The sequence below is a fragment of the Heptranchias perlo genome, chromosome 18 (assembly GCF_035084215.1).
Source record: "Heptranchias perlo isolate sHepPer1 chromosome 18, sHepPer1.hap1, whole genome shotgun sequence".
Lineage (NCBI taxonomy): Eukaryota > Metazoa > Chordata > Chondrichthyes > Hexanchiformes > Hexanchidae > Heptranchias > Heptranchias perlo.
In genome coordinates, this window is record NC_090342.1 from 27,205,233 (window position 1) to 27,232,695 (window position 27,463).

A 27,463-nucleotide genomic window follows, 5' to 3' on the forward strand; every position below is an offset into this window, starting at 1 on the left:
TGGGATCTCCTGCCATGACTTAACCCTTAAATTAGCTTAAGAACAACTAAAATGTCAAGAGAAAAAAAAAGGAAAGAAAAACTACTTACCACTCCCTTTAAGGAGTTTACTCCTTTAAATTGTTCTCAATTTAGAGAATGTTAACTACACTAGGGACCTTGATTCACTAAAAAATAAACGCTACTTCCTATAAGACCTGCAGACCTTCCCTTTCCTTTTACTTTAGTTACTGTAGATAAGTAGAAATACTCACCTGAACCTACTCACCAATCAGGTGCCTCCCCTGTGTCGCGTCCCGATCTGATTCCTGACGTCACTTCGAACTCGGTCGCAGCTCCGCTCGGCTCGGCTCCTCTCAGCTGTTCTCAGCGCTCTGAAATCCCGCCTTTTATCGGACGCTCCCTCCGCTCGGCTCCTCTCAGCTGTTCTCAGCGCTCTGAAATCCCGCCTTTTATCGGACGCTCCCTCCGCTCGGCTCCTCTCAGCTGTTCTCAGCGCTCTGAAATCCCGCTTTTATCGGACGCTCCCTCCGCTCGGCTCGGCTCCTCTCAGCTGTTCTCAGCGCTCTGAAATCCCGCCTTTTATCGGACGCTCCCTCCGCTCGGCTCGGCTCCTCTCAGCTGTTCTCAGCGCTCTGAAATCCCGTCTTTTATCGGACGCTCCCTCCGCTCCGCTCGGCTCCTCTCAGCTGTTCTCAGCGCTCTGAAATCCCGCCTTTTATCGGACGCTCCCTCCGCTCCGCTCGGCTCCTCTCAGCTGTTCTCAGCGCTCTGAAATCCCGCCTATTATCGGACGCTCCCTCCGCTCCGCTCGGCTCCTCTCAGCTGTTCTCAGCGCTCTGAAATCCCGCCTTTTATCGGACGCTCCCTCCGCTCGGCTCGGCTCCTCTCAGCTGTTCTCAGCGCTCTGAAATCCCGCCTTTTATCGGACGCTCCCTCCGCTCAGCTCGGCTCCTCTCAGCGCTCTGAAATCCCGCCTTTTATCGGACGCTCCCTCCGCTCGGTTCGGCTCCTCTCAGCTGTTCTCAGCGCTCTGAAATCCCGCCTTTTATCGGACGCTCCCTCCGCTCGGCTCGGCTCCTCTCAGCGCTCTGAAATCCCGCCTTTTATCGGACGCTCCCTCCGCTCGGCTCGGCTCCTCTCAGCTGTTCTCAGCGCTCTGAAATCCCGCCTTTTATCGGACGCTCCCTCCGCTCGGCTCGGCTCCTCTCAGCTGTTCTCAGCGCTCTGAAATCCCGCCTTTTATCGGACCTAGGCCCAACCATCTTCAGCTGCTTCATCAATGACCTTCCCTCCATCATAAGGTCAGAAATGGGGATGTTCACTGATGATTGCACAGTGTTCAGTTCCATTCACAACCCCTCAGATAATGAAGCAGTCCGTGCCCGCATGCAGCAAGACCTGGACAACATCCAGGCTTGGGCTGATAAGTGGCAAGTAACATTCGCACCAGGCAATGACCATCTCCAAAAAGAGATCTTCAACATCTTCAACGGCATTACCATCGCCGAATCCCCCACCATCAACATCCTGGGGGTCACCATTGACCAGAAACTTAACTGGACCAGCCATATACTGTGGCTACAAGAGCAGGTCAGAGGTTGGGTATTCTGTGGCGAGTGACTCACCACCTTACTCCCCAAAGCCTTTCCACCATCGACAAGGCACAAGTCAGGAGTGTGATGTAATACTCTCCACTTGCCTGGATGAGTGCAGCTCCAACATCAATCAAGAAGCTCGACACCATCCAGGACAAAGCAGCCTGCTTGATTGGTACCCCATCCACGACCCTGAAGATTCACTCCCTTCACCACCGTCGCACAGTGGCTGCAGTGTGTACCATCCACAGGATGCGCTACAGCAACTCGCCAAGGCTTCTTCGACAGCACCTCCCAAAGCCGCGACCTCTACCACCTAGAAGGACAAGGGCAGCAGGCACATGGGAACAACACCACCTGCACGTTCCCCTCCAAGTCACACACCATCCCGACTTGGAAATATATCACCGTTCCTCCATCGTCGCTGGGTCAAAATCCTGGAACTCCCTTCCTAACAGCACTGTGGGAGATCACAGTGGGACTGCAGCGGTTCAAGAAGGCGGCTCACCACCATCTTCTCAAGGGCAATTAGGGATGGGCAATAAATGCTGGCCTCTCCAGCGACGCCCACATCCCATGAACGAACAAAAAAAATATATTGGAGTCCCTGCTGTCACCAATGGCAAAACACACTTAATAAAGTCTGTAAGACATACCAATTTAGAGTGAGCAGCTAGTATGTTTTATGATGAAGCATCGTCCTAATTAAACCATTAATGTCAAAGCTCACCCTTCTCTCTGTGCTATTTTTGTACTTGGACGTGCAGATAGGTTTTTTTCTACACAGAAGAAAACACATTTTTGCATGAAATGCCATCATTTTATTGCAAAGGGTATTCGAAGTAAAGCATGTGAACGGCCATTTTCAAATTAATGAAAGATCTCTCTGCAGCCCAGTAGCCCCAGACTACCAGCAGCCAGGCAGTCCAGGATCCTGCCCTCTCAGCAGACCACCAACTGCCTCACAGCCCCAGACTGTTGGTATCCAAATTGCCCAGACCACTGACTAAGCCTCGGGCCACCACCATCAAGGAGTCCTGACCTGGGTCCCCGTGGGTTGTTGGATCTGGCCACAACTCAGACCCTGCACAATGACCATGACAATGAGGCGGACCACACCTCCCTACGACTTCTAAGGTGGTTTAGCCAAGCTTAGGTAGGCCCTGAACTCACAATCATTAGGCAAGTCTCAGTCTCTCAATCATGGATCCTGGGCCATTTCTTCGGCCATGAGTCAGGACCCTGAACTTTGGATGCTTTTCTCAGGCTCCTTCCTGAAGGGCTGCTTTTTAACCATGTTTAAAGTTTAGGAAAAGCTGTGCATGTAAATCAAGGTTACCGCTCGTGTCAACTTGCATGCCGCTCCAGAGATGAGCTCCTCTAATCTTCAATGCTCAGCCAGCTCTGCCTCTCCTTCTATGTCTCATCTCCCCTTCCAATGGCATTCACTTTTATCACTTCCCTCGCCCACAACATACTGCAACATTCTCTTCCCTGTCCTCCGCCGCACTTAATGATAATTCCTTTGCCAATTTCCCCTCCTGCTGTTGCCCTTTGCTTTAGTCCATCCTGGATGAGCCCATGGCTTCTGCACTGATCTAGGCATTCTCATCTGCAGCCACTGCTGGTTGTCCCACAGTAACATTAGCATTTGACTCTCCACCCTCTCCCAGTGCACACCTTTCCCATTTTGCTCTCCTGGGGTAACCATCTCTAACCTCCTTCACATTTCTTTCTCCATTCCATCCATTTCTTCCACTGACCCCTTGCAGTTCACGGTGGATTGCCCTGCAAAATGTTTGCATCTTTTGAAGTTTAAGTCCTCTCCATCCATAACCTCATCCTGGATCAATCCATTGACATGCTGAGCCTGACCTACAGTTGGTTCACTTATGGTGTCTGCTCCCCAACCATCCCACTGCCCCCCACTCCCCAACCATCATGTGAGGCTGCCCTGCCAGACATGTTCCACCATTTTCCCCGTCCAAGCTACCATGGCAGCAGCATAGTTTCCATATCTTCAGGTAAAACCTCGACCTATCACCTTACTTCTCTCGTTCCTTTTTCATGTTCAAGCACCTTGCCCTTTACCACCCCTCTCTTTCAAGGATTTTATTATCTATCATCCTCAAGTGATGTGGTGGCTTCCTCACCGGAATCTCCAAATTTTCTTCGTTGAATCGTCGTACTAAATGACTCCTCAACCTTGGTATTTCAAATCACAACTAAATTTTCCCTGCTGGCCCTTCAGCACTCTCCTGCCCTTATCCAGCTTTACTCTGCATATCAGCTCTCCCACCCAGACCCTCAACTTTGCGAAGGGCCAGCAGGGAAAATTTAGTTGTGATTTGAAATAGCAAGGTTGAGGAGTCATTTAGTACGACGATTCAACGAAGAAAATTTGGAGATTCCGGTGAGGAAGCCACCACATCACTTGAGGATGATAGATAATAAAATCCTTGAAAGAGAGGGGTGGTAAAGGGCAAGGTGCTTGAACATTGGGAATCGATAGGAACATCCATTAAATGATTTCAAACTCATGGTTGAAATTCAACTTTGTCGGGGCACAGAACAGTCAGTGGTGAATTGGCTGCCTGTTACAAAGGAGCTCGATTCTCCTTTCCATTGACTTCAATGGAAAAGTAAAAGAAGCGGGGTGTGTAAGTTCTGGCCCATTCACTACTGCCCGTTTTGTGCCCCCACTGGAGTTTAATTTCACCCCCCATGGTCTTCGCAGGTTGGTGTGTTAAGGATTGCAGATTATTTACTAGCTGGAGCACTAGTCTCAAAATTTATTACAAAATATGTTTTGTGGCAAAATCACAAATTTAATAATGCCATTGCAAGCAATGTTCAATTGGAGAAATAGTTACATTTTAAACTGTCATCAAAGTTAAATAGTAGGTGGCACAACATTTGTAGGTTTGATGAGCTGCATTGCAGAGTGATGGGATAGTGGTTTATACTTGTGAATCCCCATGTGGACCAGAAATTGCCAGAAAAATAATGGCAAGCTCATTATTAGGGTATAAAAACCCAGTAATTTGTGGCGAGGAAGAGATACGCTATGAGTTGCGAATCGCCACAAATTGCTGGATGATTTGTGCTGTGCCACCATTAGCCTCTCCATTGACGTTCATTGAGTGTCAAGAAATTGCTTGTCGATCGGGATCAGGGAGTTGGGAGCTGGGATTCTGATGTTGCTCTCAGGGAGCATGGGGAGAAGTTGCGCTGTGACTACTGGCAGCTGCTGGCTGCATCATTGGAGGATCACCCTCAATAGCTAGGTACTGCAAGGCCAGTGCATCTGGCACTAAGCCTGGGAGGTGGAAGCATGTGGCCCTGGCACCTGCCGTCTTTCTGATGGTCAGCAGCATGTCCCTCGTGGCCCTGGACTGTATCCTCAATGGGTGTCACTACAGGGGGGCACATGGGCATCAGCTGCAGTACAGTGGTACTTGCTATGTAGATGTCAACTGCCCCTGCAACAACCCGCCCAAGGTTACCCACGTTCTGCCCGAGGTCGCCCACATTCTGCCCAAGGGTGCCCAGCTTCTGCTCCACAGTATGATTGAGGAGCTTGATCTCCTGGCTCACAGGCCCAAGAAATTACAGGTACCTACCATGCTCTCCAATCAACCGCCCTCACATTTCTGCACTTCTGAAGTCCTCCTTCCACTCATCCTCATGCTGGGCTCGACATCTACCCAGCCTTAACGGGGGGGACAGGGACACATCTTCCCCCACCTTCCAGTGGTCCCCCTCAGACTGTGAGTCCCGTTTCACAGACCCCATGCCAGCAGCTTGGCAGATGTCTGCGAGAGGGGAGGCGCATGTGTCTCGCTCAGAGCCAGAGGTGTCGGGAGCTGGAGAGGGAAATGTGCTCCCTGGTTTTGGGGGGTGGGGGTGGTGGGAGGGCAGTGAGGTAAGGTTCGTCACGCTCAAGCACTCCTCCCCACATCAACACTCTGATTACTTTCCAAATATGCACGTTTCTTGATTTTTTTTTCCCCCCAGATTTATTTCTTGTAATTTATAATGTCTGGGTCATGGCCCCAACACATTTCAACTTGAAAACAAAAGTTTATATATCTTGTATTTTTCTTTAAGCCTTGCTTGCTTTGTTTAGACCCGTTATACTTTACAGTTTCTGTTACAATTTCTGAAATATGCTCAAAATAAAAGTATGACGCAGGTTGAAGCTTTTGGGTCAAATATGGTTTACTGGGTCATATATGTCATAGCCTCCTCTAAGAGGTGAAAAAAGGCTTCTTCTGGACCATGATGTGATCTTTAGTTATTAAGCTGGGTCAGCCCTCCACTGGTCCCGCAGGCTAAGTAGGTGATGAAAAGTCCATCACAGTGAGTTCTGTCAATGCTTAAAATGAGACCAGAGTAAGAATATTGGTTAATAAGTGGTTTGTCCTGTAGCATTTTAGGCTAATATACATACTGAACACATGTTTGGTTTTCTGTGATGCAGTAAAGGGTACACTTTAGCCTTTGAGATTGGAAAAAAAAAAGCTGCAACAGTAACTCAAACTACATGTAAATATGCTTCAATTTAGTGGGAGTTTATTTCACCAATTCAGACCTTTTTTGAATGACTACTGTACCTGATGAGCAGTTAAATTTGCAGAAATTATGGGGGTGATTTTAAAACCCAAGAACAGGTGGGAGTTGAAAATAGTTGTTTTTTGGGTCGCGACCACAACCTAGCTTTATTTCCGGGTTTAACGTTTGCGTGTAAAAGTACAGGCTTCTCACTGGGAATGCAAAGTCCGAAAATTTTGCGGTTGCGACCCCAAAAAAACAACTATTTTCAAATCCCACCCACCCCCAAACCACCCGTTCTTGATGTTTAAAATCACCCCCTTTGTGAAAGACTTGGCATTCTCTCTACCACACATACAATTGAGGTACACTATTCCAAAGGTTAACAAGTAGAGAATCTCTTCAGCCAAAGGTGTCAAAAAATATAGAAGAGAGAATAAAGTTAACTTGCCCTTTGAACTTCCCTATTCACTCATGAGGAAGCCCTGTGCCTTTTGCTTAACTCCAAGCAACGTGATTGAGATAATGAACTGATCATCTTGGGAGCTGGAGTTACAAAACTACTTCCTACCAATCTGAATTGCAGTGATGAGTATGCCAAATTCTGTGCCAGCAGGCTGCTTCTGTACACTGAGCATCAATATGTTGCATCAACTCTGCCACATTAGGCACATCAGTTATCATGATGTCACATCATCTCTGTCAGCTCTGCATTTATTCCATGTAAATGTCATTATTTTTCTTATTTCCCAATCATGGACAAAAAAATACATAGCTATCAGTGCAAAAATATTAAGAAAAATACTGAACAGTACGAGACAGAACAGAAAAAGAATTTGGGACTGATCATGGTCTATGCATAGAAATAGCCTCCATGGTGTGAAATGGCAATTAATGAAGCAAAAAGTGCTTGCGTATGTAGAGTATGCATAAAATTTAAGTCGAAGGAGCTAATAGCTCCATAAAATATTAAACTGCATATAGACTATTCCATCTGGTACCTATCACTCCCAGAAGCACAGTTATGTTCGAAAGAGTAGATGGAAATAACGAGGGTAATTCCAGAATTATTACCACTGCGGCGAGGATAGAGTAACAACAGTCAGATTATTTGTTCTAAAAACAAGTTGTGTGATTGTGTGATTCAGATATGTAAAATAAGAAAATGATTAGATAGAGGTAACTCTGGTAAGTTCTTTTTTTTTAACAAAATCCAGAACATAGGACTTGTATACATGTGTGTACCTGTGGACTAAATCTCCTTATCTACTGTTTGTGACACATTTAAAATCAGAATGTTTTAGAATTTTCTATTTGTGGAGAAGCCTCACCACAATCCAGCCACTGTTCAACAAAGTGAATTGTAAAAAAGAAAGGCAGTATGGGAAGAAAGTGTATTTTTTTCAGTGGCAGGGCAAGTGGTTATAGATGATGCACAGCAATTTGCATGCTCTATTGATTCAAGATGCCAGTTGGTTGGTGACAGCATGGGTGAACCTTATCTCCGCTACCAGACAGATGTGTGGAGAGGCAATGACCTTGTGCTTTCAATTTGTTTGATGTTGGGAGGAAAGGAATGTTTTAGTCCCATGATTTACAGTGGGGAATACTTCTGTGGATTTGTGATCATGATTTCAGTATTGTGAAAGTTGTTACTTAATGTTAGTTAAAACATAATGCAGCTAATTGTTACATATTGAAGGAATTGTTTAGTCTTTCAATTTTTTCTTGTTTATATTTTTAATATTTCTAATGTCTTTGATTACAATTCTTGCTGTTAAATTAAGAAACTATTTTACTTCCACCTTTTAACCAACTTTACAAAACAACTGACAATATGGGAAAGGACTGGGTGATAGAAAAAGTGTTGATATTGTGTGTTGGTGCTACACAGTAAGAAGTGTTTTAAGGCGAGGAGAGTGGTGGTAGTTTATATATTTTAAAATACTATTGAAATGATTACTTATTTTCCCCCCTCTCTCTTTCCTCCTTACTTCCACTTTTCCCACTCAGTGTGCATATACATACCTCTGTTTCTCTTCTCTCTGACGTCCCCTCACACCATGTGTGCCTTTCGTTCTCTCCGTGTCTTCTGTCTATTCATATACACAAACTTTTAAGTTTAAAAATTGCTTTATATTGGCACAGTTCTTTTGAGCTTGACGAGCTGGTTGGTTACATGTTTCTTGACATCATAAGTTGAACTATTTTCCTATATTTTACCACACCCAATAGTTGATGCATTAATCAAATATTACATTTTATAGAAATGATTGTTACAAAAGACCACAAGTTGTCAAGAGGATTACATCTAGTTTATAGAAAAAACACCTGTGTGCATGTAGGGCAATTTTAAACATATTTAATGTTCTGGTTTACCAATTCACACAAGTTTGTACGAGATTGAACAAGTTTGCGATTGGACCCTGAACACAGTCACAGCTGTACTTTTGGTCGGTCTTTTCAAATACCAGAAAAATGTTTTCCGAAAGTTCTCGTACTGGATGCTTCATTGAACCTATTTGCTTATTCAGGTTAATCTTTACTCATCTGGAACTTTTGATAAGGCAATGTACAGGACAGGAAACTATACAAATTAACTTCTCATTTTCATTAAAAGCTCAAACAGCTTATATTTATGAAACTTGGTTGTCATTGTTGTGTGATTAAGCAAAGAAGTTATGCTAAACCTTTATAAATGACTGGTAAGGCCTCAGCTGGAGTATTGTGTCCAATTCTGGGCATCACACTCTAGGAAGGATGTCAAGGCCTTGGAAAGGATGCAGAGGATATTTACTAGAATTGTACCAGAGATAAGGGACTTCAGTTACATGGAGAGACTGGAGAAGTTGGGATTGTTCTCCTTAGAGCAGAGAAGGTTAAGGGGAGATTTAATAGAGGTGTTCAAAATTGAGGGGTTTTGATAGTTTCTCCCTATGTACTCTGTTTCCACTGGCAGGAAGGTCAGTAACCAGAGGGCACAGATTTAAGGTAATTGGCAAAAGAACCAGAGGGCAAATGAGGAGAATTTTTTTTACGCAGAGTGTTGTTCCAATCTGGAATGCACTGCCTGAAAGGTGGAAGCAGATTCAGTAGTAACTTTCAAAAGGGAATTGGATAAATACTTGAAAAGGAAAAATTTGCAGGGCTATGGAGAATGAGCAGGGGAGTGGGACTAATTGGATAGCTCATTCAAAGAGCCGGCACTGGCAAGATGGGCCGAATGGCCTCCTGTGCTCTACGATTCTATGAATCTAAGTTCATATATTGATGATTTTTTAAAAAATTCATTCTTGGGACATGGGCATCACTGGCAAGGCTGGCATTTATTGCCCATACCTAGTTGCCCTGAGAAGATGGTGGTGGGCCTTTTTGAACCGCTATATCAGTTTGGTGAAGATGCTCCCACAATGCTATTGGGTAGGGAGTTCCAGGATTTTGATCCAGCGAGGATGAAGGAACAGCAATTTATGTCCAAGTCAGGATGGGTTGTGACTTGTGTTGGAACTTGGAGGTGATGGTATTTTCATGCACCTGCTGCCCTTGTTCTTCTGGTTGGTGGAGGTTGCTGGTTTGAGAAGTGCTGCTGAAGAAGACTTGGCAAGCTGCTGCAGTGCACCCTGTAGATAGTACACACTGCAGACATGGTATGGAGGGAGTAGCTGTTTAGCCGAGTGGATGAAGTACCAATCAAGCGAACTGCTACGTCCCGGATGGTGTCGAGCTTCTTGAGTAGTGTTGCAGCTGCACCCAGCAGGCAAGTGAAAAGTATTCCATCACGCTTCTGACTTGTGCCTTGCAGGTGGTGGAGAGGCTTTGGGGAGTCTGAACTGTGCACTTTTGAATTTTGCCAAATTGGTGGCAGCAGAATTCTATTATTCCACTTTTATAGCAGACATATCCAGTTACCGAATTTGTAAATAAAGAACAGACTCGTATCAGCTCATCTTTCATTGTGTGTTTCACCATTTTTTTCAGGTAATCTTGCCCAATCATATCTTGAATAAAGTGAATATAGACTGGTTTTCGCTGATGGCAATGTGCAAATTGTTTTGTGTAACGTTAGGGCAGGAGATCAAGCTTGCAGAGTTTTCATTTTTATTATAATTGTTTTCTCTTTGAGCATTTTTGCTCTGAGAATTAAAACATCCTTAATAATATAGGAGGTTTGTAATGTTTTTGTGACTGTTGCAGTGAGAGGTATTTTCAGCTTGCTATCTATTCTCTGAAAACATTCTGTGGCGGCGTTTTGCGTTTAATTTATGCAATTGAAGAATTGCTTATTTAGAAACTATTTTAAACATTTTCCCTGTTATGTACATACATTTTAACAAATTTGTAATCATGTTTGTATATGTGGTTAGAAATTCCTTAAAGTCATGTAAGGGTGAAAATATCAGGGTTTGTACTGATTTTGCTTTCTTTCTATCCTTTGTGTCGATTCCATGGAATCTACACAATCATGGTCAGTAAATCTGAGTTCACTCCTTGAGATGGAGTATATTTTCCATTGTCATGCTGTCTCCAAACTACCTCTGTAATCGTGTGCAGACTTCGCCTCCTTCACCCTTCAGTCTCCTGACTCTAGCTTCCTGTACATTCGCCCTTCTCTATTCAACATTGGTGAGAGTGCTCTTTGGAACTCCCTCCCTAAACTCCTCCATCTATCTACTTCATACTTTTCCTTTTAAAAACCTTCTCAAAACTCATCTTTTTGCACAAATCTTCAGTCACCCCTCCTGAGCATTTTTCCCGACCTCAGTGTTCACTTCTTACAATTACTGTATCAAATGCCTTGGGGTGTTTTGTACTGTAAATAATTTTGTATGGTATATAAATGAGAATTTTTGTTGTGTGACTTCAAGAAGGCTAATTTGTATTAGTGTCTGTAACACAGTTAACGCATTTAGTCTTGAATTTGCAATGCTTGGTTGAGGTGCTCCAGTGGCACCTTCTGTTTTTGTGCCAAAGTGTGACCCAAGATCAGAGGTCCTCCAAAATAATCATGATCTCAATGTTGAAAAACGTCAAAATTGTGTGATGTATTTATGCAGAGATACATGTTTTCCTATTCTGGAAACTGCATAATATTGATGTCATTGGTTTGAGTTGTGTATCCTATTTTGTGTACACTGTCACAATGCTTGTCTGACATTGGATGAGCAAAAATTTCCTCCAACAAAATATTGGGAAGACTGAAGCCATTGCCTTTGGTCCCCGCCGCAAGCTCCATTCCCTAGCCACGGACTCCATCCCTCTCTGTGGCCACTGTCTGAGGCTGAACCAGATCATTTGCAACCTGGGCGTCCTATTTGACCCTGAGATGAGCTTCCAACCGCACATCCGCTCCATCACCAAGACCGCCTACTTCCACCTCCGTAACATCGCCTGTCTCCGCCCCTACCTCAGCTGTTCTGCTAAAACCCTCATCCTTGCCTTTGTTACCTCTAGACTCGACTATTCCAATGCTCTCTTGGCTGGCCTCTCATCTACCCTCCATAAACTTGAGCTCATCCAAAACTCTGCTGCTGTATCCTAACTCACACCAAATCCCGTTCTTCCACCACCCCTGTGCTCGCTGACCTACATTGGCTCCAAGTCTGGAAACGCCTCGATTTTAAAATTCTCATGCTTATTTTCAAATTCCTCCATGGCCTTGCCCCTCCCTATCTCTGTAACTTCCTACAACCCTCAGAGATCTCTGCACTCCTCCAATTTTTGCCTATTGTGCATCCCTGATTTTATTCGCTCCACCATTGGTGGCCTTGCCTTCTAGCTGCCTAGGCCCTAAGCTCTAGAATTCCCTCCCTAAACTTCTCCGCCTCTGTACGTCTTTCTCCTTCTTTGAGACACTTCTTAAAATTACCTCTTTGACCAAGCTTTTGGTCACCTGTCTTAATACTTCCTTATGTGGCTCGGTGTCACATTTTGTTTGATAAGGCTCCTATGAAGTGCCTTGGGACGTTTTACTCTGTTAAAGACGCTATATAAATGCAAGTTGTTGTTGTCTAGCATGTTGGAAAGTGCCAAAACATAGCCCTAGTTTGCAGTGGACATGGCTTCAATTGTGCATTTTTAAAAAATAAAAACACCCGAGGCTAAGTTGGTACAATAGTAGAAGAATTTTTCATGCAGGAAATATGAATCCATTGGAGGAGCAGAAAATTGCTAGATTTGATGCAGGTATAACAAGCTTCATAAAAGAATGACCACCATAACTGACTTGGGCCATGCTGATTTAGCATTGCTTTTGAGATTGTTCGTGTGCAATACCTTTGAGACCTACTAATTATTGACGATGGTCTCTATGATACAAATTTTCCAGTGAAACAATAAGATGTAAGGGAGATGGAGCTAGGAATTCGGCTGTGTAATTAATGCCCGTTGTTTCGGTGCTATGCGGTCTCCTGAAGCCCCAAAATGGTGTCTGGGATGTGCGTGCGCTTCAAGCATTATGTGTACCGGACATCATCTTGAGAAAGGGTTCAGCAGACGCGCAGATAACGAATGCCGGCAGCGTATAAAGTAGAGAGAATATGTGTTAGACCTGTGTGCAACGCTGATTTAAAGTGATAGACACATTTTGGCACTTAACACTCCACTCAACGCATTGTCGTAATCACAAACACCTGAACATGTCTTATACGGCCTGGAGGACCCCCCACCAGCACTATTTAAAAGGACCAAGTAGGTTAGTTGATGGATTATTGCTTTTGGCTGCTGATGCATTTGCATCTGTTTTTGGAGGTCTCCTATACTTGAATACTAGGACGAGGGTTACATAGTCTAACATTTAGAGCCAGGACTTGCAGGAGTGAAGTTAGGAAATGCTTTGATATGCAAAACGTGGTAGAAGTTTGGAACACTCTTCTGCAAAGAGCAGATGATGCTCGCTCAATTGTTGATTTTAAATCTGAGATTGATAGATTTCTGTGAACCAAGGGTATTAACAGATATGGAGCTAAGGCGTGTATATGGAGTTAGGTCACAGATCAACCATGATTTCATTGAATGGCGGAACAGGCTCAATGGGCTAAATGCATTGAACTTCTTCCTGCACTGCATCCATGTTCACGGTGCTGTGCGCCTAGCATTGACTGCGTCCCCTACTGCCTCCCACAGTCTCTTGAGCATATGACTGGAGAACCTCCTGCACCCCCCCCCGCCCCCCCCCCACCCCTGCAGATATAGGATGCCCCTCCTTCTGTCCACCTCTTGTACCAAGGCCTCTAATGCATTATCAGAGAACCTTGGTGCACGCTCTCTCCCAGGCCTGGTAGAAACTCAGATTGGCAGATTGGCGAGGTCTGGCATGCAGATTGGAGGATGTGGGATTTAGTAGTGCGCAACCTTTATTCAATGTTTTAACATAACTCAACAGTTTGTAAACATAGGGATGGGATCTGCATCTGTGCTTTATGTGTGCGATGTCTGATCTCTGTTCAGACTCCGTGCAGACCCATATCTTATTTTTTGCAAATAAGAGGTGCAGCCTGCCTTTAAGAGGTGTGAGCAAATCATGCAATATTTGCACCCCCCGCCGCCCTGCTGCTAAGTGCGAACCTGGTGCAAGGCCTGATTGCTGCGCTTCGATGAGTTAGGTGACCAGGCAGCACAAATGTCTCACGCTGCCTGCATCGGGGCCACCGGGCGTGGGTTAATCGTGGACTGTGATGCCCGTGCCTGGATTCAGGCCTCTTTCAATTTAACCCCCATGACCTCATAACTGGAGCACTCTTTATTTCCTCTTTAGTGACCTTTGAGGTGATATAATTGCTTTATGACGGGCACAATTCCTTGCCCTCACAAACCATGACTACATTAACCACATAGTTCACATAATACTGATGCCAAACTGAGTTGTTGCTTAAAATTTAGCTCAGGATTTTATATGCTACATTTTACAAATCAGCTGGAGCATTGCACAGATAATCATTGTTTTGGCTACTTTTAAAAAGATAAAAAAAGACTTGCATTTACATAGCGCCTTTCATGACCTCAGGACATCCCAACGTGCTTTACAGCCAATTAAGTATCGTTGAAGTGTAATCACTGTTGTAATGTAGGAAACGTGGCAGCCAATATGCGCACAGCTAGGTCCCACAAACAGCAATGTGATAATGACCAGTAAATGGTGAGAAGCTCAACGGTTGAGGTCTAAAGAGGTGAGGAACAACTTCTCCCAGAGGGTCGTGAATCTTTGGAATTCTTAGCCTCCACAGCTTTTTGGGGTAAAGTCATTGAATACATTCAAGGCTGAGTTAGACAAATTTTTGATCAGCAAAGGAGTCAAAGGATATGGGGACAAGGCGGGAAAGTGGAGTTGAGGTAAAAATCAGATCAGCCATGATCTCATTGAATGGCGGAGCAGGCACGAGGAGTCGAGTGGCCTACTCCTGCACCTATCTCTTATGGTCTTATGGAGACTTAGGGGTCCATGTACATAGATAATTAAAATGTTATGCACTGGTACAGAAAATAATCCAAAAGGCTAATGGAATGCTAGCCTTTATATCCAGAGGACTAGAATACAAGGGGGTAGAAGTTATGCTACAGTTATACATAGCCCTGGTTAGACCACACCTGGAGTACTGTGTCCAGTTCCGGGCACTGCACCTTAGGGTGGATATAATGGCCTTGGAGGGAGTGCAGTGTAGATTTACTCGAATGATACCTGGACTCCAAGGGTTAAATTACGAGGCGAGATCACACAAACTCTGGTTGTATTCCCTGGAATGTAGAAGATTAAGGGGTGATTTGATCAAAGTTTTCAAGATATTAAGGGGAACTGATAGGGTAGATAGAGAGAAACTATTTCTGCTGGTCAGAGGGTAGAGGACTTGGGGACATAGTCTAAAAATTAGAGCCAGAACTTTCATGAGTGAAGTTAGAAAACACTTCTACACGCAGTGTGGTAGAAGTTTGGAACTCTCTTCTGCAAACTGCAGTTGATGCTAGCTCAATTGTTAATTTTAAATCTGAGATTGATAGGTTTTTGTTAATCAAAGGTATTAGGTCACAGATCAGCTGTGATCTCATTGATTGGCGCAACAGGCTCGAGGGGCTAAACGGCTTACTCCTGTTCCTATGAAGGTTTTTTCTGATCAGAGTTGCCACCTTTTGTCAAGTCCAAACTTGGAGAAGCTTGGGCTTCATTAAAATCTGAATAACTAATACCTCCCTATCAAAAGACACAGAAGGAAATGGGGAAAATTATGTCTGGTTTACATTTTAGAAATTTCACGTCAGCCCACTCATAAAACCGGACTGTCCAATCCAAAACTGGATGGGTGGCAATTCTACCCTTTGACCTACTACCCATGACAAAAAAAAATGACACACATATTGGCATTTGGAGTGAAGGGCAAATATTTGCCACCATAGCAATCATCTTTACATGTTAAGAACATTTGGAATTGAGCCATACTGCCAATTTATTGGTTTACCGTGGATCTGAACATTCTTTTGCTGTTACTTTTCATGATAATAAATGAACTAAATAGTACATTTAACCTTTATTCTGTACTGACATTTTCTTTCTCTGATATGAATCTGTACAGTAGAAACACCTTTTATAGATCACTGTTTTTAGTGATCATGTGGATGTAATGCTCAAATCATGCTTGCCAAAATCCATTTGTATTAACTTTATTCATTTATTCCCATTGGTTGTACAAATCAGTTGTACTGCTTTAAGGTCATCAATATATGGAAAATGTGTTTCATAGTTGTTAATGCTGAACAATGTGTATATTTGGAAATGTAGCCTGTAGAATCATGATGTATTTACCCCTCAGGTGTATGGAAAACAGTTGCCCTTACCATGCATTTTACAGTTTGATAATGAATAACAACATTATAAATGTAATAACCAAAGCATTCTAATATTCCCCTTTTTCAGTAATATCTGGTTTTCGAGGAACAGTCCCTCATGGTTTACCATTAGAAGTGGGGGACACAGTTCAGATACTGGAAAAATGTGATGGTGAGTTTGCCAATGCACGGGGAGCAAAACATTCTTGACTGGAAAACCAGTTTTGTAAATTCAAGCTCGCCTTCATCGGTGTATAAACATAAAGATGTTTGCCTATAGAGTTGATGAAAAGAATTGTATTGTAAAGATAATATGTCGAGAAAGTTTTCTTTTACCAATCAGTGTAGTAAATCTGAGAGTGTGGTTAAGTTGCACTAAATTTTAATTTAATTGTTTGTTATATGCAATTTTAGTTTTTAAGTTTTTTGTTTATAGTTTGTTATTATAGTAAATGTAAACCACACTTGTTTACGCATATGATTTTTCAAACTTCTGTCCTCCGTTTCTGCTGTGTTAGGGGGAGGCACTTTGTGGAGACCAGGTGCCTCTTCACAGTGAGGGACAGGGAAGTGGAAGCTGTGTTTCCTCTGGTTACTATTGCACAACACCTATTGATTGCCAACAGCACTGTCCAAGGCCTAGGAGCAGTCTGCTTGCCAATCTATTGGAGAAAAGAAGGTGTGTTTTAGAGAAAGTTGAAGGGGCAGAGAGTTTAGGGGATTGAAAATTGAAGACTGACATAAAACATGGCATCAAAGTCAAATGGGTCTACTTCACAGCACTGCTCTGAACTGCACTGTGAACAGTCTTCCCATTCAATCAGATTAAAGGAGTAATATAATGTATCTCATGTAGACCTGGAGTGCTTTCTCAAACAGAATTCTGGAACATTAATTTTCACATAATGCTATCAGAGCCTGTTTTTAGCACCCCTGGAACCTGTGGCTGTGGGGACTTCAGTGGGGTCCATGATAGGCACACCCTGGTGCTCATGCCAGGATGCGTCCCCCTGTTCCTTGCAGATTTTTGTCCCCTCCCATGCTAAAGTACATTCCAGTACTGATACTAACATTATTATTTGACACAAAAACTGATGTTTGTCTTTTTTTTCTTCTTTAGGCTGGTACAGAGGATTTATTTTAAAAAATCCAAGCATTAAGGTATGTACATCTGTACATTTTGGATATTATTGTACACATACACTGGATATTAATGGTTTATTTGTGATGGTTTATTTCTGAAATCAACACTTTTTAATCCCTGAATTGCATGATGTGTATGCGATAAAAAATTTACACTTATGTTTCCTGACAGTTGCAAATAATTTATTTGAGCCACAATTTCCATTTTTTGAAGTTTAAAAAAAAATTATAATTAGAAACAAAAGCTTTGTATTTTCTAATGTCCCCGATGCGTATATTAGCCAGTAACGAGACTACTGCATCATAGTACAGCGACTCTATTCCATGATGTTAATTCTCCACCTAATGAAGCCAGTATGACATCTCAATTGTTTAAAAAAGAAACTTGTGCAGTGAGTGTGTCATAACCCAAATCCACAACAGGATTTAGTGTTGAGCAGGAAAATAATCAATTAAGTTAGTTTGGTCCATCCAAAAATAACGTATGATGGTATATATTTCAAGGCATGTCAAGAGCCTATTGTTCGCAACGTGTGGTTCTTAATAATGTATTGTATGTGTTTTAGAAGTAACAAAACGACTTTGGGGGGAAAAAAAGTAACCTTGAGAATTTTTTTTTATTCTTAAAGGGAATTTTCCCAGCTGCCTATATTCACTTGAAAAATGCAAATATCAAAAACAAAGGGTAAGTTCAGTGATTCTAAATTATGAAAGAGAAGACTGTTCACAGCCTAACTATCTAAGTGGGGTTTGGAATGTTGATGAAATAATATTATGATTAGTACAGTTATTATCCTGAATTTCTACGGTAATTACCATATCATAGTACCCAGATGCATGCAGTAAGATATAATCCTTGGACCCAACAGACCAAAATATTCTTCATAACCTATAATTGTTCTCCAGTTGTGATCAAATGGGCTGCCTACGGGAGGCTTTCATGAATAACATTGAGAGATTAATTGGTATTAAGCATTGAAATATTTCCTTACATATGTAGGATTTATAAAAGACTGTAAATATAATGAGCAAAAAAACTATATTTACATTTTCCCTATAAATTGGAATACTGTACATGCATAAAGTGCAGTTGACAATTACATTCTTTCAGTCCGTTGAATAATTTGCCCTCAATAGTGAATGCGTTTCACTGTTTTAGGAAAGCCGAAAATCCCCCCTAAGTCATCTGTATGTGGGAACCTTTATATATTCTTTGCACCTACAGTCCAAGCATTTTTTGATGGTATCTGTTGGCCCTTTATTTATTTTTTGGATACTTGCCACCCACTCACTTGGTGAAGAAAGCATGTAACTGAAAGTCGTATCGCCTAAAAGGTCCCAGATTTGTTCTTGGACTAGGTTGAGTTAAAACACAAGATTAATTAAATAAATAACATTTGACCTCCTTAATCCTCCAATCTCCCATATTATTCCTGGAGATCGGAAAGAACACAATTAGGTCTGGCGTTGTTTCCAGGACAAAACTGGTTAGAGCAGCATTTAGTTTTAACTGTATATGTAAGAATGTTGAAATTCCTTACCTCTGGGGCTGTCTTTATTTTTCTAAAGTTGATTAATTTTAGGTGGGTATAGTTATGTGGGCTGAAAATCCACAGGCTTGACATTAGTACTGGGATGCACCTGTCCATGACCTCCATCGCTGACCCTGCCAAAATATGAGTTATGGGGAGATCACCCAATTTAAATATGCCCATTAGGTGCGCATCTCAAGCATCTGCCAGATGCAAAATGGGATGGTAGCTGGCTTCTCGGTGGGGGGGCCTGGGGCCTGGGGGTGGGGGGTGGGTGGGAAGAGAAAGAGAGGCTTAGTGCTGTCATCCCTCCCAACCCAGAAATATCCCATCGGTATCCCAATGCCCCCATCCGTTTGTAAGAGAGATGAAAAAAATTAGCTTTTTAAAAAATCTTAGGGGTTCCTGGTCATGTCCCACGCCTGGACCTCCCCCAGGTGGATCCCACATCTAACAGTTGGTGGGCCGGTACACCTGCTTTAATTTGGCTTACCGGCCCCTGATGTTCCGCCAGGCTAGGAACAAGAAAACACCAACTTGAAAGTCACATCCCCGCCCACTGGCACGAGTGTTCCAGTTTGGGGTGATTGGAGGCTGTGCCCCAAACAAGACCCCACGAAAAGTATCAGGGAAGGCCAATCCCTGACTTAATTTCCAGTCCTTCCACCACACACCTTCCTGGTCTTAGACCATGAGTGTGTCAGAAGAGCCCCTGATTTTTTGCCCCATGATGCTGTTTCTATTGTCTACAATGTGTATATATATCGATGTATGTATAAACTTGAATGAAAATAGGTTTTTAAATGTAGAAGTCCAATGACTTGGCCATCTGCTAAGGACCAGTAAATACTTCACAAAACTTCTGTTGGATATGTTGTGTATATTTGTACAATAAGCTTGGAAAATTTAAGTCAAAGCCAAAAGATATTGTGCAAAATAGCTAGCTTGCTGATAAGTAAACTACTTATAAAATTGAAAAAAAAAGGATCTTTGGTAAGATCCACAAGTATAAGTCGAGCCTATTTAGAGTCCTTATCACACAGACAGAAAGAGAGAATAAAATTAAGAGATCATACTTGATTTCTAACTCTATCTTTTTGCACTGTATATTCCTGAATGGGTAGATTGCAATTACTGCATGGAAATTTCACTTGGCGGAATTATATTTCGAACAATTATTGAGGGAATTACTGTCTGTTTTGCCAGCAAGAAAATAAGAGTATACATCTTTCATTGCTCAAGTCTTTGAAGAAATTGTTAAAAATACAGATATGTGCAGGAGTGCTTAGAAATCATTTGTAAGGCTTCATAAACTTTAAAATCGTATGGGTGGAATTTCCCTAGATCAACAGAGAAATTTTCCACCCTGGAAGTTTACAATTAGAATTTTAAGTTATTCTTTAATTAGGTAGGACTGAAATGCATAGTTACAAAGTGAAATGGCCCAACACTTTTATGACATGTTGCAAATGTGTAGCAGTTAGCTCGTGGATGATGTATTCTTTTTACAACCACAGGCAATTTGAAACAATCATTCCAGCAGAAGACACTGTCATCACAGAGATGACAGGAACTTTACGAGAATGGGGGATTATGTGGAAACAGCTTTATGTGGTAATAGTTTTCTTCTTTTATAAAAGAAACGAATCCCTGTATATCCTGAAATGTGCTTGCATGGGTCAATTGGCCTCCATCAGTGCTGTAATTTCTGAGTCCTTGAAAGCAGAACACCAGAATTTTGTGATATCTGTATTCATAGATTAATAAGTGCAGAAGTACAAAACAGTTGAAAGCTATAACCTGTGGGACCGTAGGAATTTTACTGTAATCTTGCCATTGTTTTCATACAAAAATAATCTGGTTGGATGAGCAGTACATCCAGAAGCCTTGTTCACATTAAAAATAGATTGGGCCTAATGAATCATCACACATTCATATTCCTCTCACACATGAACATTTTTGACACTTGCATACTGTTTGAACAGCTAGGCAAGACACCGTGTGTTAGGTCTGACAGCTGAAGCAGCATTGGTGTGGGTTTAATATAAAATCGTTTTTCAACTGCTGTGGGCTAGTAGATTGGAATTATAAATGGTTCATCTTACATCCATGAGTTTAAAATGTCTATTTCTCTGATTGACATACTTTTCAAACTCTGTCATTTAACTGGCTGTTCTGACTTTATTTTTGCTTTCATGACATGAAATTTGGAGAAGGCTATTTAATTAAAAATATTTTCCAGGGTACATAAATCCTTCTGAAGGTAATCTTGTGTGGCATTTTTCCCATCTGAATCCGAATAATTAAGTCTGTCCTAGTTATTACCATAAGAGCTGTCTGAACTATTTCAGACACAAAAGACAGTACGTCTTTGTACACCTCAGTTGACAGGAAGTTCAGGGTCTCGAAAATAAAACCTTCACATTTCCTGTTCAGCTCTGTGATGGTTTGAAGTATTGTAGTAGAGTACATTGAGAGGGTAATGCTATACAATTCACTGCCAGAGTATTGAACACCATCATAAAATACACTATAGCAATTAAAAAAAACAATAACCAAAGCAATGTCCAACTGCAATCTGCCTACACTTTTAGGGGTGGCTATAGCTGCGGACTTGTACTTTACTGGGGGCAGGGCTATTCACTAACTGATTTTGAGGTGTAGGTTTATCTTTCACTTCAGGCAAAATGGAACTGTGGCATGTTTCCTCATGACCGACTCAAGGTTGTGGCAACTAAACTCACGACAGTGAAGTAGATTGAAGTGGCAGGCTTTTTGTGATAATCAGCTGAAATTAAAAGTATCAATTCAAGGAATAAAACTGATGAATGAACTGATCCTCTGTTGTGGTTCATTTATTCTTGCAGTGTTACCAGTGTAAATCCTGTTATGCTGTTAAAGTAGGCCATTAATTCTATATTTTTTCCTCATTAGCCCCAGATACACAGCAACGGTTCAGTTTTTATCACTGTTATTTCTTTTTGTGCTAACACTAAGAGAAATGGGAAGAGAGAGGTTTAAAAGATCACTTGTAACTGTAATCTAAAAGTGGAAGTTAATGAGATTGGGCGCTATTAACAGTGCCGTTTAAATTGGTTTCTAGTGCCCTTAAACATTCACTGATGCTCACATTCATTTTGAATTTTTAAAAAAAATTACAAAGTAATGTCTCAATGTTGGAACCTGAATGCATGCAAGGCATTTTCATGTAGGGAGAGGGGAAATATGACCTGGTCAATCTAGGTCACCCTTGGACCATCTAGCAACCAGTTATAAAGCAGCATTTGCTAAATTCTGCAAACAGTTCCTTGGCCTCTTGGTCAGGAGGTGGTGTGTGGCTCAGGGATAGTGAAAACTAAAAGTGCAGGATGGGAGGGGAATAATACAAAAAATGGATGGGAAACTAAACAAAAGATAATAATTCCACTGTCATCATTTCCTGTGCTGTGTTAATTGTGATTTTCCTGGTCCTCGCCCTCTCAGTGATGGAGAACAAAATTGTACCATTGCCACTAATGAGGGGATTCAAATGCACTGCATAGTTTCAGTTCTATATTGAATAAATACATAAAAGCAGGACATTATTACTATCCAGCAGCGGCACACCTGAGATAGAAGTTGTACCGTCTGTTCCAGACTGTGCTCTGAGGAGACCATTTCCAGATTAGATGTACACGGTGGGCCTAAAAAGATCCAAAATGCATATTGTAGATACTTGTATTGATTCAGACCCAGTATTTGTATGGCTGCTGTGATTCAGGAATTCCTGTGAATCTGACTGACACATTATTAATTTAAGAGGATCCTACCGGAGGGGTGCTTTTAATAACAAAAGATATTCCCCAGCTCTTCTCTGAAATAATTTTTTTTTCTGAAACCGCACCTACCTGGTAAGAAAAATCCTTATTTAAATCCATGCCCCACATCTCCATGGAAACGTGGCATTTCAGGTCAGGATGACTCTGGAGACACGCTCAGCTACCATCTGCCATCGGCTCAGTTAGTGAGTATTTCAGTTGATCAAAAAGGATTGACATCATTTTTCATTAAAGGAAGTTGATCCAAAGCTGCCAGTCATTTTCTCGTTCAGTGGCAGCCAAATGTGCAGCTTAAATGAAGTATTATTACCAGGTCCAGTGGAAAATTGCAGAAGATTGTGGCAAAAATTTGTGAGCTATTGTGGATATGTATTGATGCTCTCAGTTGTTAAATCTGAGTTGTTAAATTATTTTATTGAAGGTTAAATTGTTTATTAATCCCCTTCCCTCCTCCAGTTCATGTCAGTGCTCTCCTCTTTCCTTCTCCCAGCTCATGGAAGCTCTTTTCTTCCTCCTGCTCCTCCTCTTAGTTCACAAAGCCAGTCTTCCTCAATTCACCTCTCATCATGGTTCCTAAATCGCACTTCATGCTGCTCTGGAGAATTGAACTGTGGGCAATAGTTTTGTAAGATCAGAAATTCCCACCCACAGTGCAGCACAGTTTGATCCCTTGGAGCAGCACAGCATTAGATAGGAGCCAGGAGCAATGATATGGGTTGAGTCCAGAAACAGAACAGGATGATTTTTTTGCAGGGTGGCACCAGATTTTCAAACTACACAATGATAGCATGTTGTGATCGCCTAGTCACTTTGATTATAACCAAATAAAATTGGATGAATTACTTTTTAGTAAAACACTCAGTTCCTGTAGCATGAGAAACCTACACCCGCTACACTTCTTATTTTCCAGTAAGATCCTTAATCATGCATCATATTTGTTATAATTTGAAGAAGTTCCTCTATTGCAAATGGTAGCGAGTAACTTCAGTGAAGGAAATTTGAAATGGAAAATCTGAACACCAATAGCAAAAATTCAGTGGGAAAACTTCAAACTAGTAGCGACAGTAGGAAAGAAAACCATCTGTTCCGGAAAAAAGCAAGAAAAGAAAAAAAATTGTTGAACATTTGTAATATAATCAAAGGATTCAGATCAATGTGTATAAATTGCAGATCAGGCAATACACAAAAAGAGAAAAGATAAGTCCACACCTGAAGCGCAGACCCTCTTTAGAACTGTGTTCCGACAAATCGGCTGCTGCATTTGCTGACACAACTGTGACTACCTTTCAAAAATTAATTAAATTGGCTGTGAAATGTTTTGGGCATCCTGAAGACATGAAAGGTGTTATACAAGCTCAAGTTCTTTTTCATGCCCTTTTGCTTTAATGCCTATTCATTGCCTCACTGGAATGATTTTTAGCAAACACCCACCAGTTATTGCCTCTTTCAAAGCTTTCAAAAAACTCTGCTTGTCGTTTAATCCATTAACTCCTCTCTGTGAGAGGAGGTAACATTCCGAGTTCTTGACTTCTACCTGTTCTTTCCCCCTCCAGTTTTTTTCCAGTCCCACTAAGGAGCTTACTTATGTTCTAGTTTTTAATTCTTATGCATCTATGTTTTTATTTTAGATTTATTTTAATTCTAAATGCTTTTCACAGCTGTAGCCTCAGAGACTTGGTTTATAAGGTGTATATGTGTGTGTGTATGTACATATGAGTGTGTACACATTTTTGTGGTATATGTGTGTGCACGAGGGTACACTCACGTGCTTTTCTCCTGATATTTTTAATCCTCTATCAACACTGTCTTTGTGTTTTGGGAGGAATTTTTGGTGTTGTCCATGATGTAGGACTGCACTAAATTCCTTGTATTTTGTAGTTACTAATTTCCTAAAAGAGAATTTTATTTTCCTGAAACATGCAAAGTCTTTTATCTTATTTCTCCCATCCTTTGACAGAAGAATGAAGGAGATTTGTTCCACCGGCTGTGGCATGTGATGAATGAGCTGCTTGATCTCCGTAGGCAGGTACTCGTGGGGCATCTAACACATGACCGGATGAAAGATGTAAAGCGGCACATTACAGCTCGCCTGGATTGGGGCAATGAGTAAGCATTCGCAAATAATTATGGTACTGTATGATATGTAGTGTTTGTTTTTATTTCACCGTTGATTTTCCACAGTAGTTAAAAATGAATAAGTGCATATAGAAAGTTAAGATGCTAACATCGGTGTTGTACAATGCAAGTACATTACAGAAGGCACTAAAAGAAAGCAGAATTACAGTTCCCTCAAGTAATGGATAATCAGATATCTGTCTATTTGATGGCTTGATGCAAGACAACTGGAAAACAACAGAATTATTAACGGAAAAAAATTGGAGGAAAAAATCTGGCCTGCCGTAATTTTATGTGGCCTTTAGAAAAGGCATTGTAATGTAAGTAGTCATAGTTTTTGAAAGTGTTGTCAACTTTCAAACTGGACACATAATAAGTGAGGTCAGTCACCTTTCTGATTTGTGTGTGTTTTCTTATGTGAATTGGAGGTTTTTAAATTGTTATTGAATGTAAAGAAAAGAGTGGGCCCGAAAATCCACAGTTGGGGGCGGTTGCATATGAACGCGAGTAGGCCATTCAGCTCCTCAAACCTGTTTGGTCATTCTATTAGATCATGGCTGATCTGTACCTCAACTCCATTTGCCCATCTTATTTGCCCATCTTTTCTCCATAATCCTCTGACACCTTACCTAACAAAAATCTACTGATCTCCGTTTTGAAAATTTCAGTTGACCCAGCATCCACAGCCTTTTGGATTTCCACTACCCTTTGTGTGAAGAAATGCTTCCTGATTTCACTCCTAGCTGCCAGAGCTTGAATTGTAAGATCATGCCCTCTTATTTTGGATTCCTCACCAGAGGAAATAGTATCTCTGTATCTACCCTGTTGAATCTGTTTATTGTTTTAAACACCTCAATTAGATCACCCCTCAACTTTTTAAACTCAGTGGAATAGAAACTAAGTTTGTGCAACCTGTCCTTACAATTTAACTGAATACAGTTCTTCAGTTGGGGCTTGACCAAGCCTCTGTACAACTGAAGCATCAGTTCCTCACTTTTGTATTCCAGCCCCATTGAGATAAAGGCCAGCAGTGCATTAGCCTTTTTGATTACTTTTTGTACCTGTGCACTAGCTTTTAGTGATTTGTGTACATGGACACCAAAATCCCTTTGCTCTTCCACAGCTCCTAGTCTCACCATTGAGAAAATATTCCAATTTGTCTTTCTCAGATCCAAAGTGGATGATCTCTCATTTCTTCACATGGAACTCCATCTTCCATAGTCATTTAATCTGTCTATGTCCCTTTGCAGCTTCTTGCTCCCATCTACACAACTTACTGTGTTTCCTAACTTAGTGTCATATACATCTCTCCATCGTTTCATCCAAGTCATTATATATGTATATGTATGGTGAAAATCTAAGGCCCCAGTACACTGCAAGAGCCAGATGCGCCCGTCCAGGAACTCTGCCAAAGTTCGCAGGGTCAGGGGAAGGTCTTAACTATCATGCTAATCGTAGGCACCCATGCCACTAGGGGTGTCCAGCATTGCTCTAAAATTGGAATGTCTGCTGGATGTGGCCAGGTTGGGGGCCGCAAAGTCACCCCCCTTTGTGAAAGAAGTTGAGATTGGCTCCAATGCCCCCCAGAGTGACAGCGGGAGTACACAGAACAGCCACAGATTTTAGGGCCCAATTATTCTTATATGGACCTAAAGAAGTGATCTTCAATAATTGCACAGCCTTGAATTAGAAATGATCCTAGTGGAAAAAAATAAAAAGGCATAGGGAGCATAGAGAATATATTACAACTGTATGTTAAAAATCATGTGAACAGGACTTCTGGGGGCGGCAAATTTCCTCAGCATTTCTTTTGCTCCGCCATTGTAACTTTGGTGGAAACCCCTGTATATGCGCATAAATGGAGTTTCTACCAAACTTCCTCTTAAGGTACAGTGGAAGAAGCCCTGAGGAAATTTCTGGTGCTGGTACTTTGCAGTTCTGCCAAATCCTCAATTGTTTGCTTGAAAAAAAATTTTTTTTTTGTAAGACCAGCAGATTATACCTTCTATGGTAGCTACCCATCTGGACAGTTATGTAACAATCGAATGAACATTCGGCGAAATGCCAGTTCCTTATAATTGGCACCCGGCAATGGAAGGAGTGGGATGTGATTGCAAGGTGCTAACATATCATCAGCTAGTCATTTTGAGTGCAGAAAATCAAGTGATTGAGACTTGATAGTACTAAATACAGAAGACTCTGTATATGGAATGTGTTAAAAGTTTATTTTTAATGGTAAAATCAGGGAATAAAGATTTGGAGACTTGGGCCCCGATATTAACATGGGGGGATGGTTTGTCGACAGGAAACCGGAAGTAAGGGTTTCCTCCAGGTCCTACTGAATTTAACGGTAGGACCTGTCTTAAAATTTTTCAAAAGGTTTCCTGCCCGAAAGCAAGCTTGATTGACAGGCAGGCCGCCTGTCGGGCGAGAAAGCAGGAGGGAGATCGCTATAAGGAGATGCTGGAGGTCTAGAAGGTCGGTAAATGTTATATTTGTACTGTTAGAGGTTGGGGTTGAACATCAGAGTGGGGAGGGGGGTGGTCTTGGACATCGAGGGGGGGAGTCTCATACATCGGCAGGGGGCGTTGGACATCGCGGAGGGTGGGGGTGGGGAGTCGACTGATTTATGTGGGTCTGATTGCAGCAGGTAAGCTTGTTGGGCCTTGAGGAAACACTCCTGCTCCTCCTGGATCACAAGCAGTGCAATAAAGGCACTTACCTCATGGATCCAGCTCTTCTTGCCTCCGTTTCACTGGTAAGGTTCACAAGCCCCAGGAAACACACGCTGGAGGCGTTAAATTTGAAGGTCTGTTAAAATCAATTTAAGAAGACCTGATTAGGGTCTCATAATGACGTTAATTGCTCTGATAACTACCCGCCCACCTGCA

The 27,463-nt window shown here is 42.0% G+C and overlaps 1 protein-coding gene across 1 annotated transcript in view; it reads left to right on the plus strand.

Moving 5' to 3' along the window:
* LOC137334698 (dedicator of cytokinesis protein 4-like) overlaps positions 1-27,463 on the plus strand; it is a 329,737-nt gene that overhangs the window by 81,706 nt on the left and 220,568 nt on the right. The window contains exons 2-6 of the mRNA XM_067999572.1: positions 16,053-16,136; positions 17,085-17,125; positions 17,737-17,792; positions 20,157-20,253; positions 24,415-24,563. Coding sequence (XP_067855673.1) covers positions 16,053-16,136; positions 17,085-17,125; positions 17,737-17,792; positions 20,157-20,253; positions 24,415-24,563 — 427 coding nt within the window. The remainder of the gene's footprint in view (positions 1-16,052; positions 16,137-17,084; positions 17,126-17,736; positions 17,793-20,156; positions 20,254-24,414; positions 24,564-27,463) is intronic.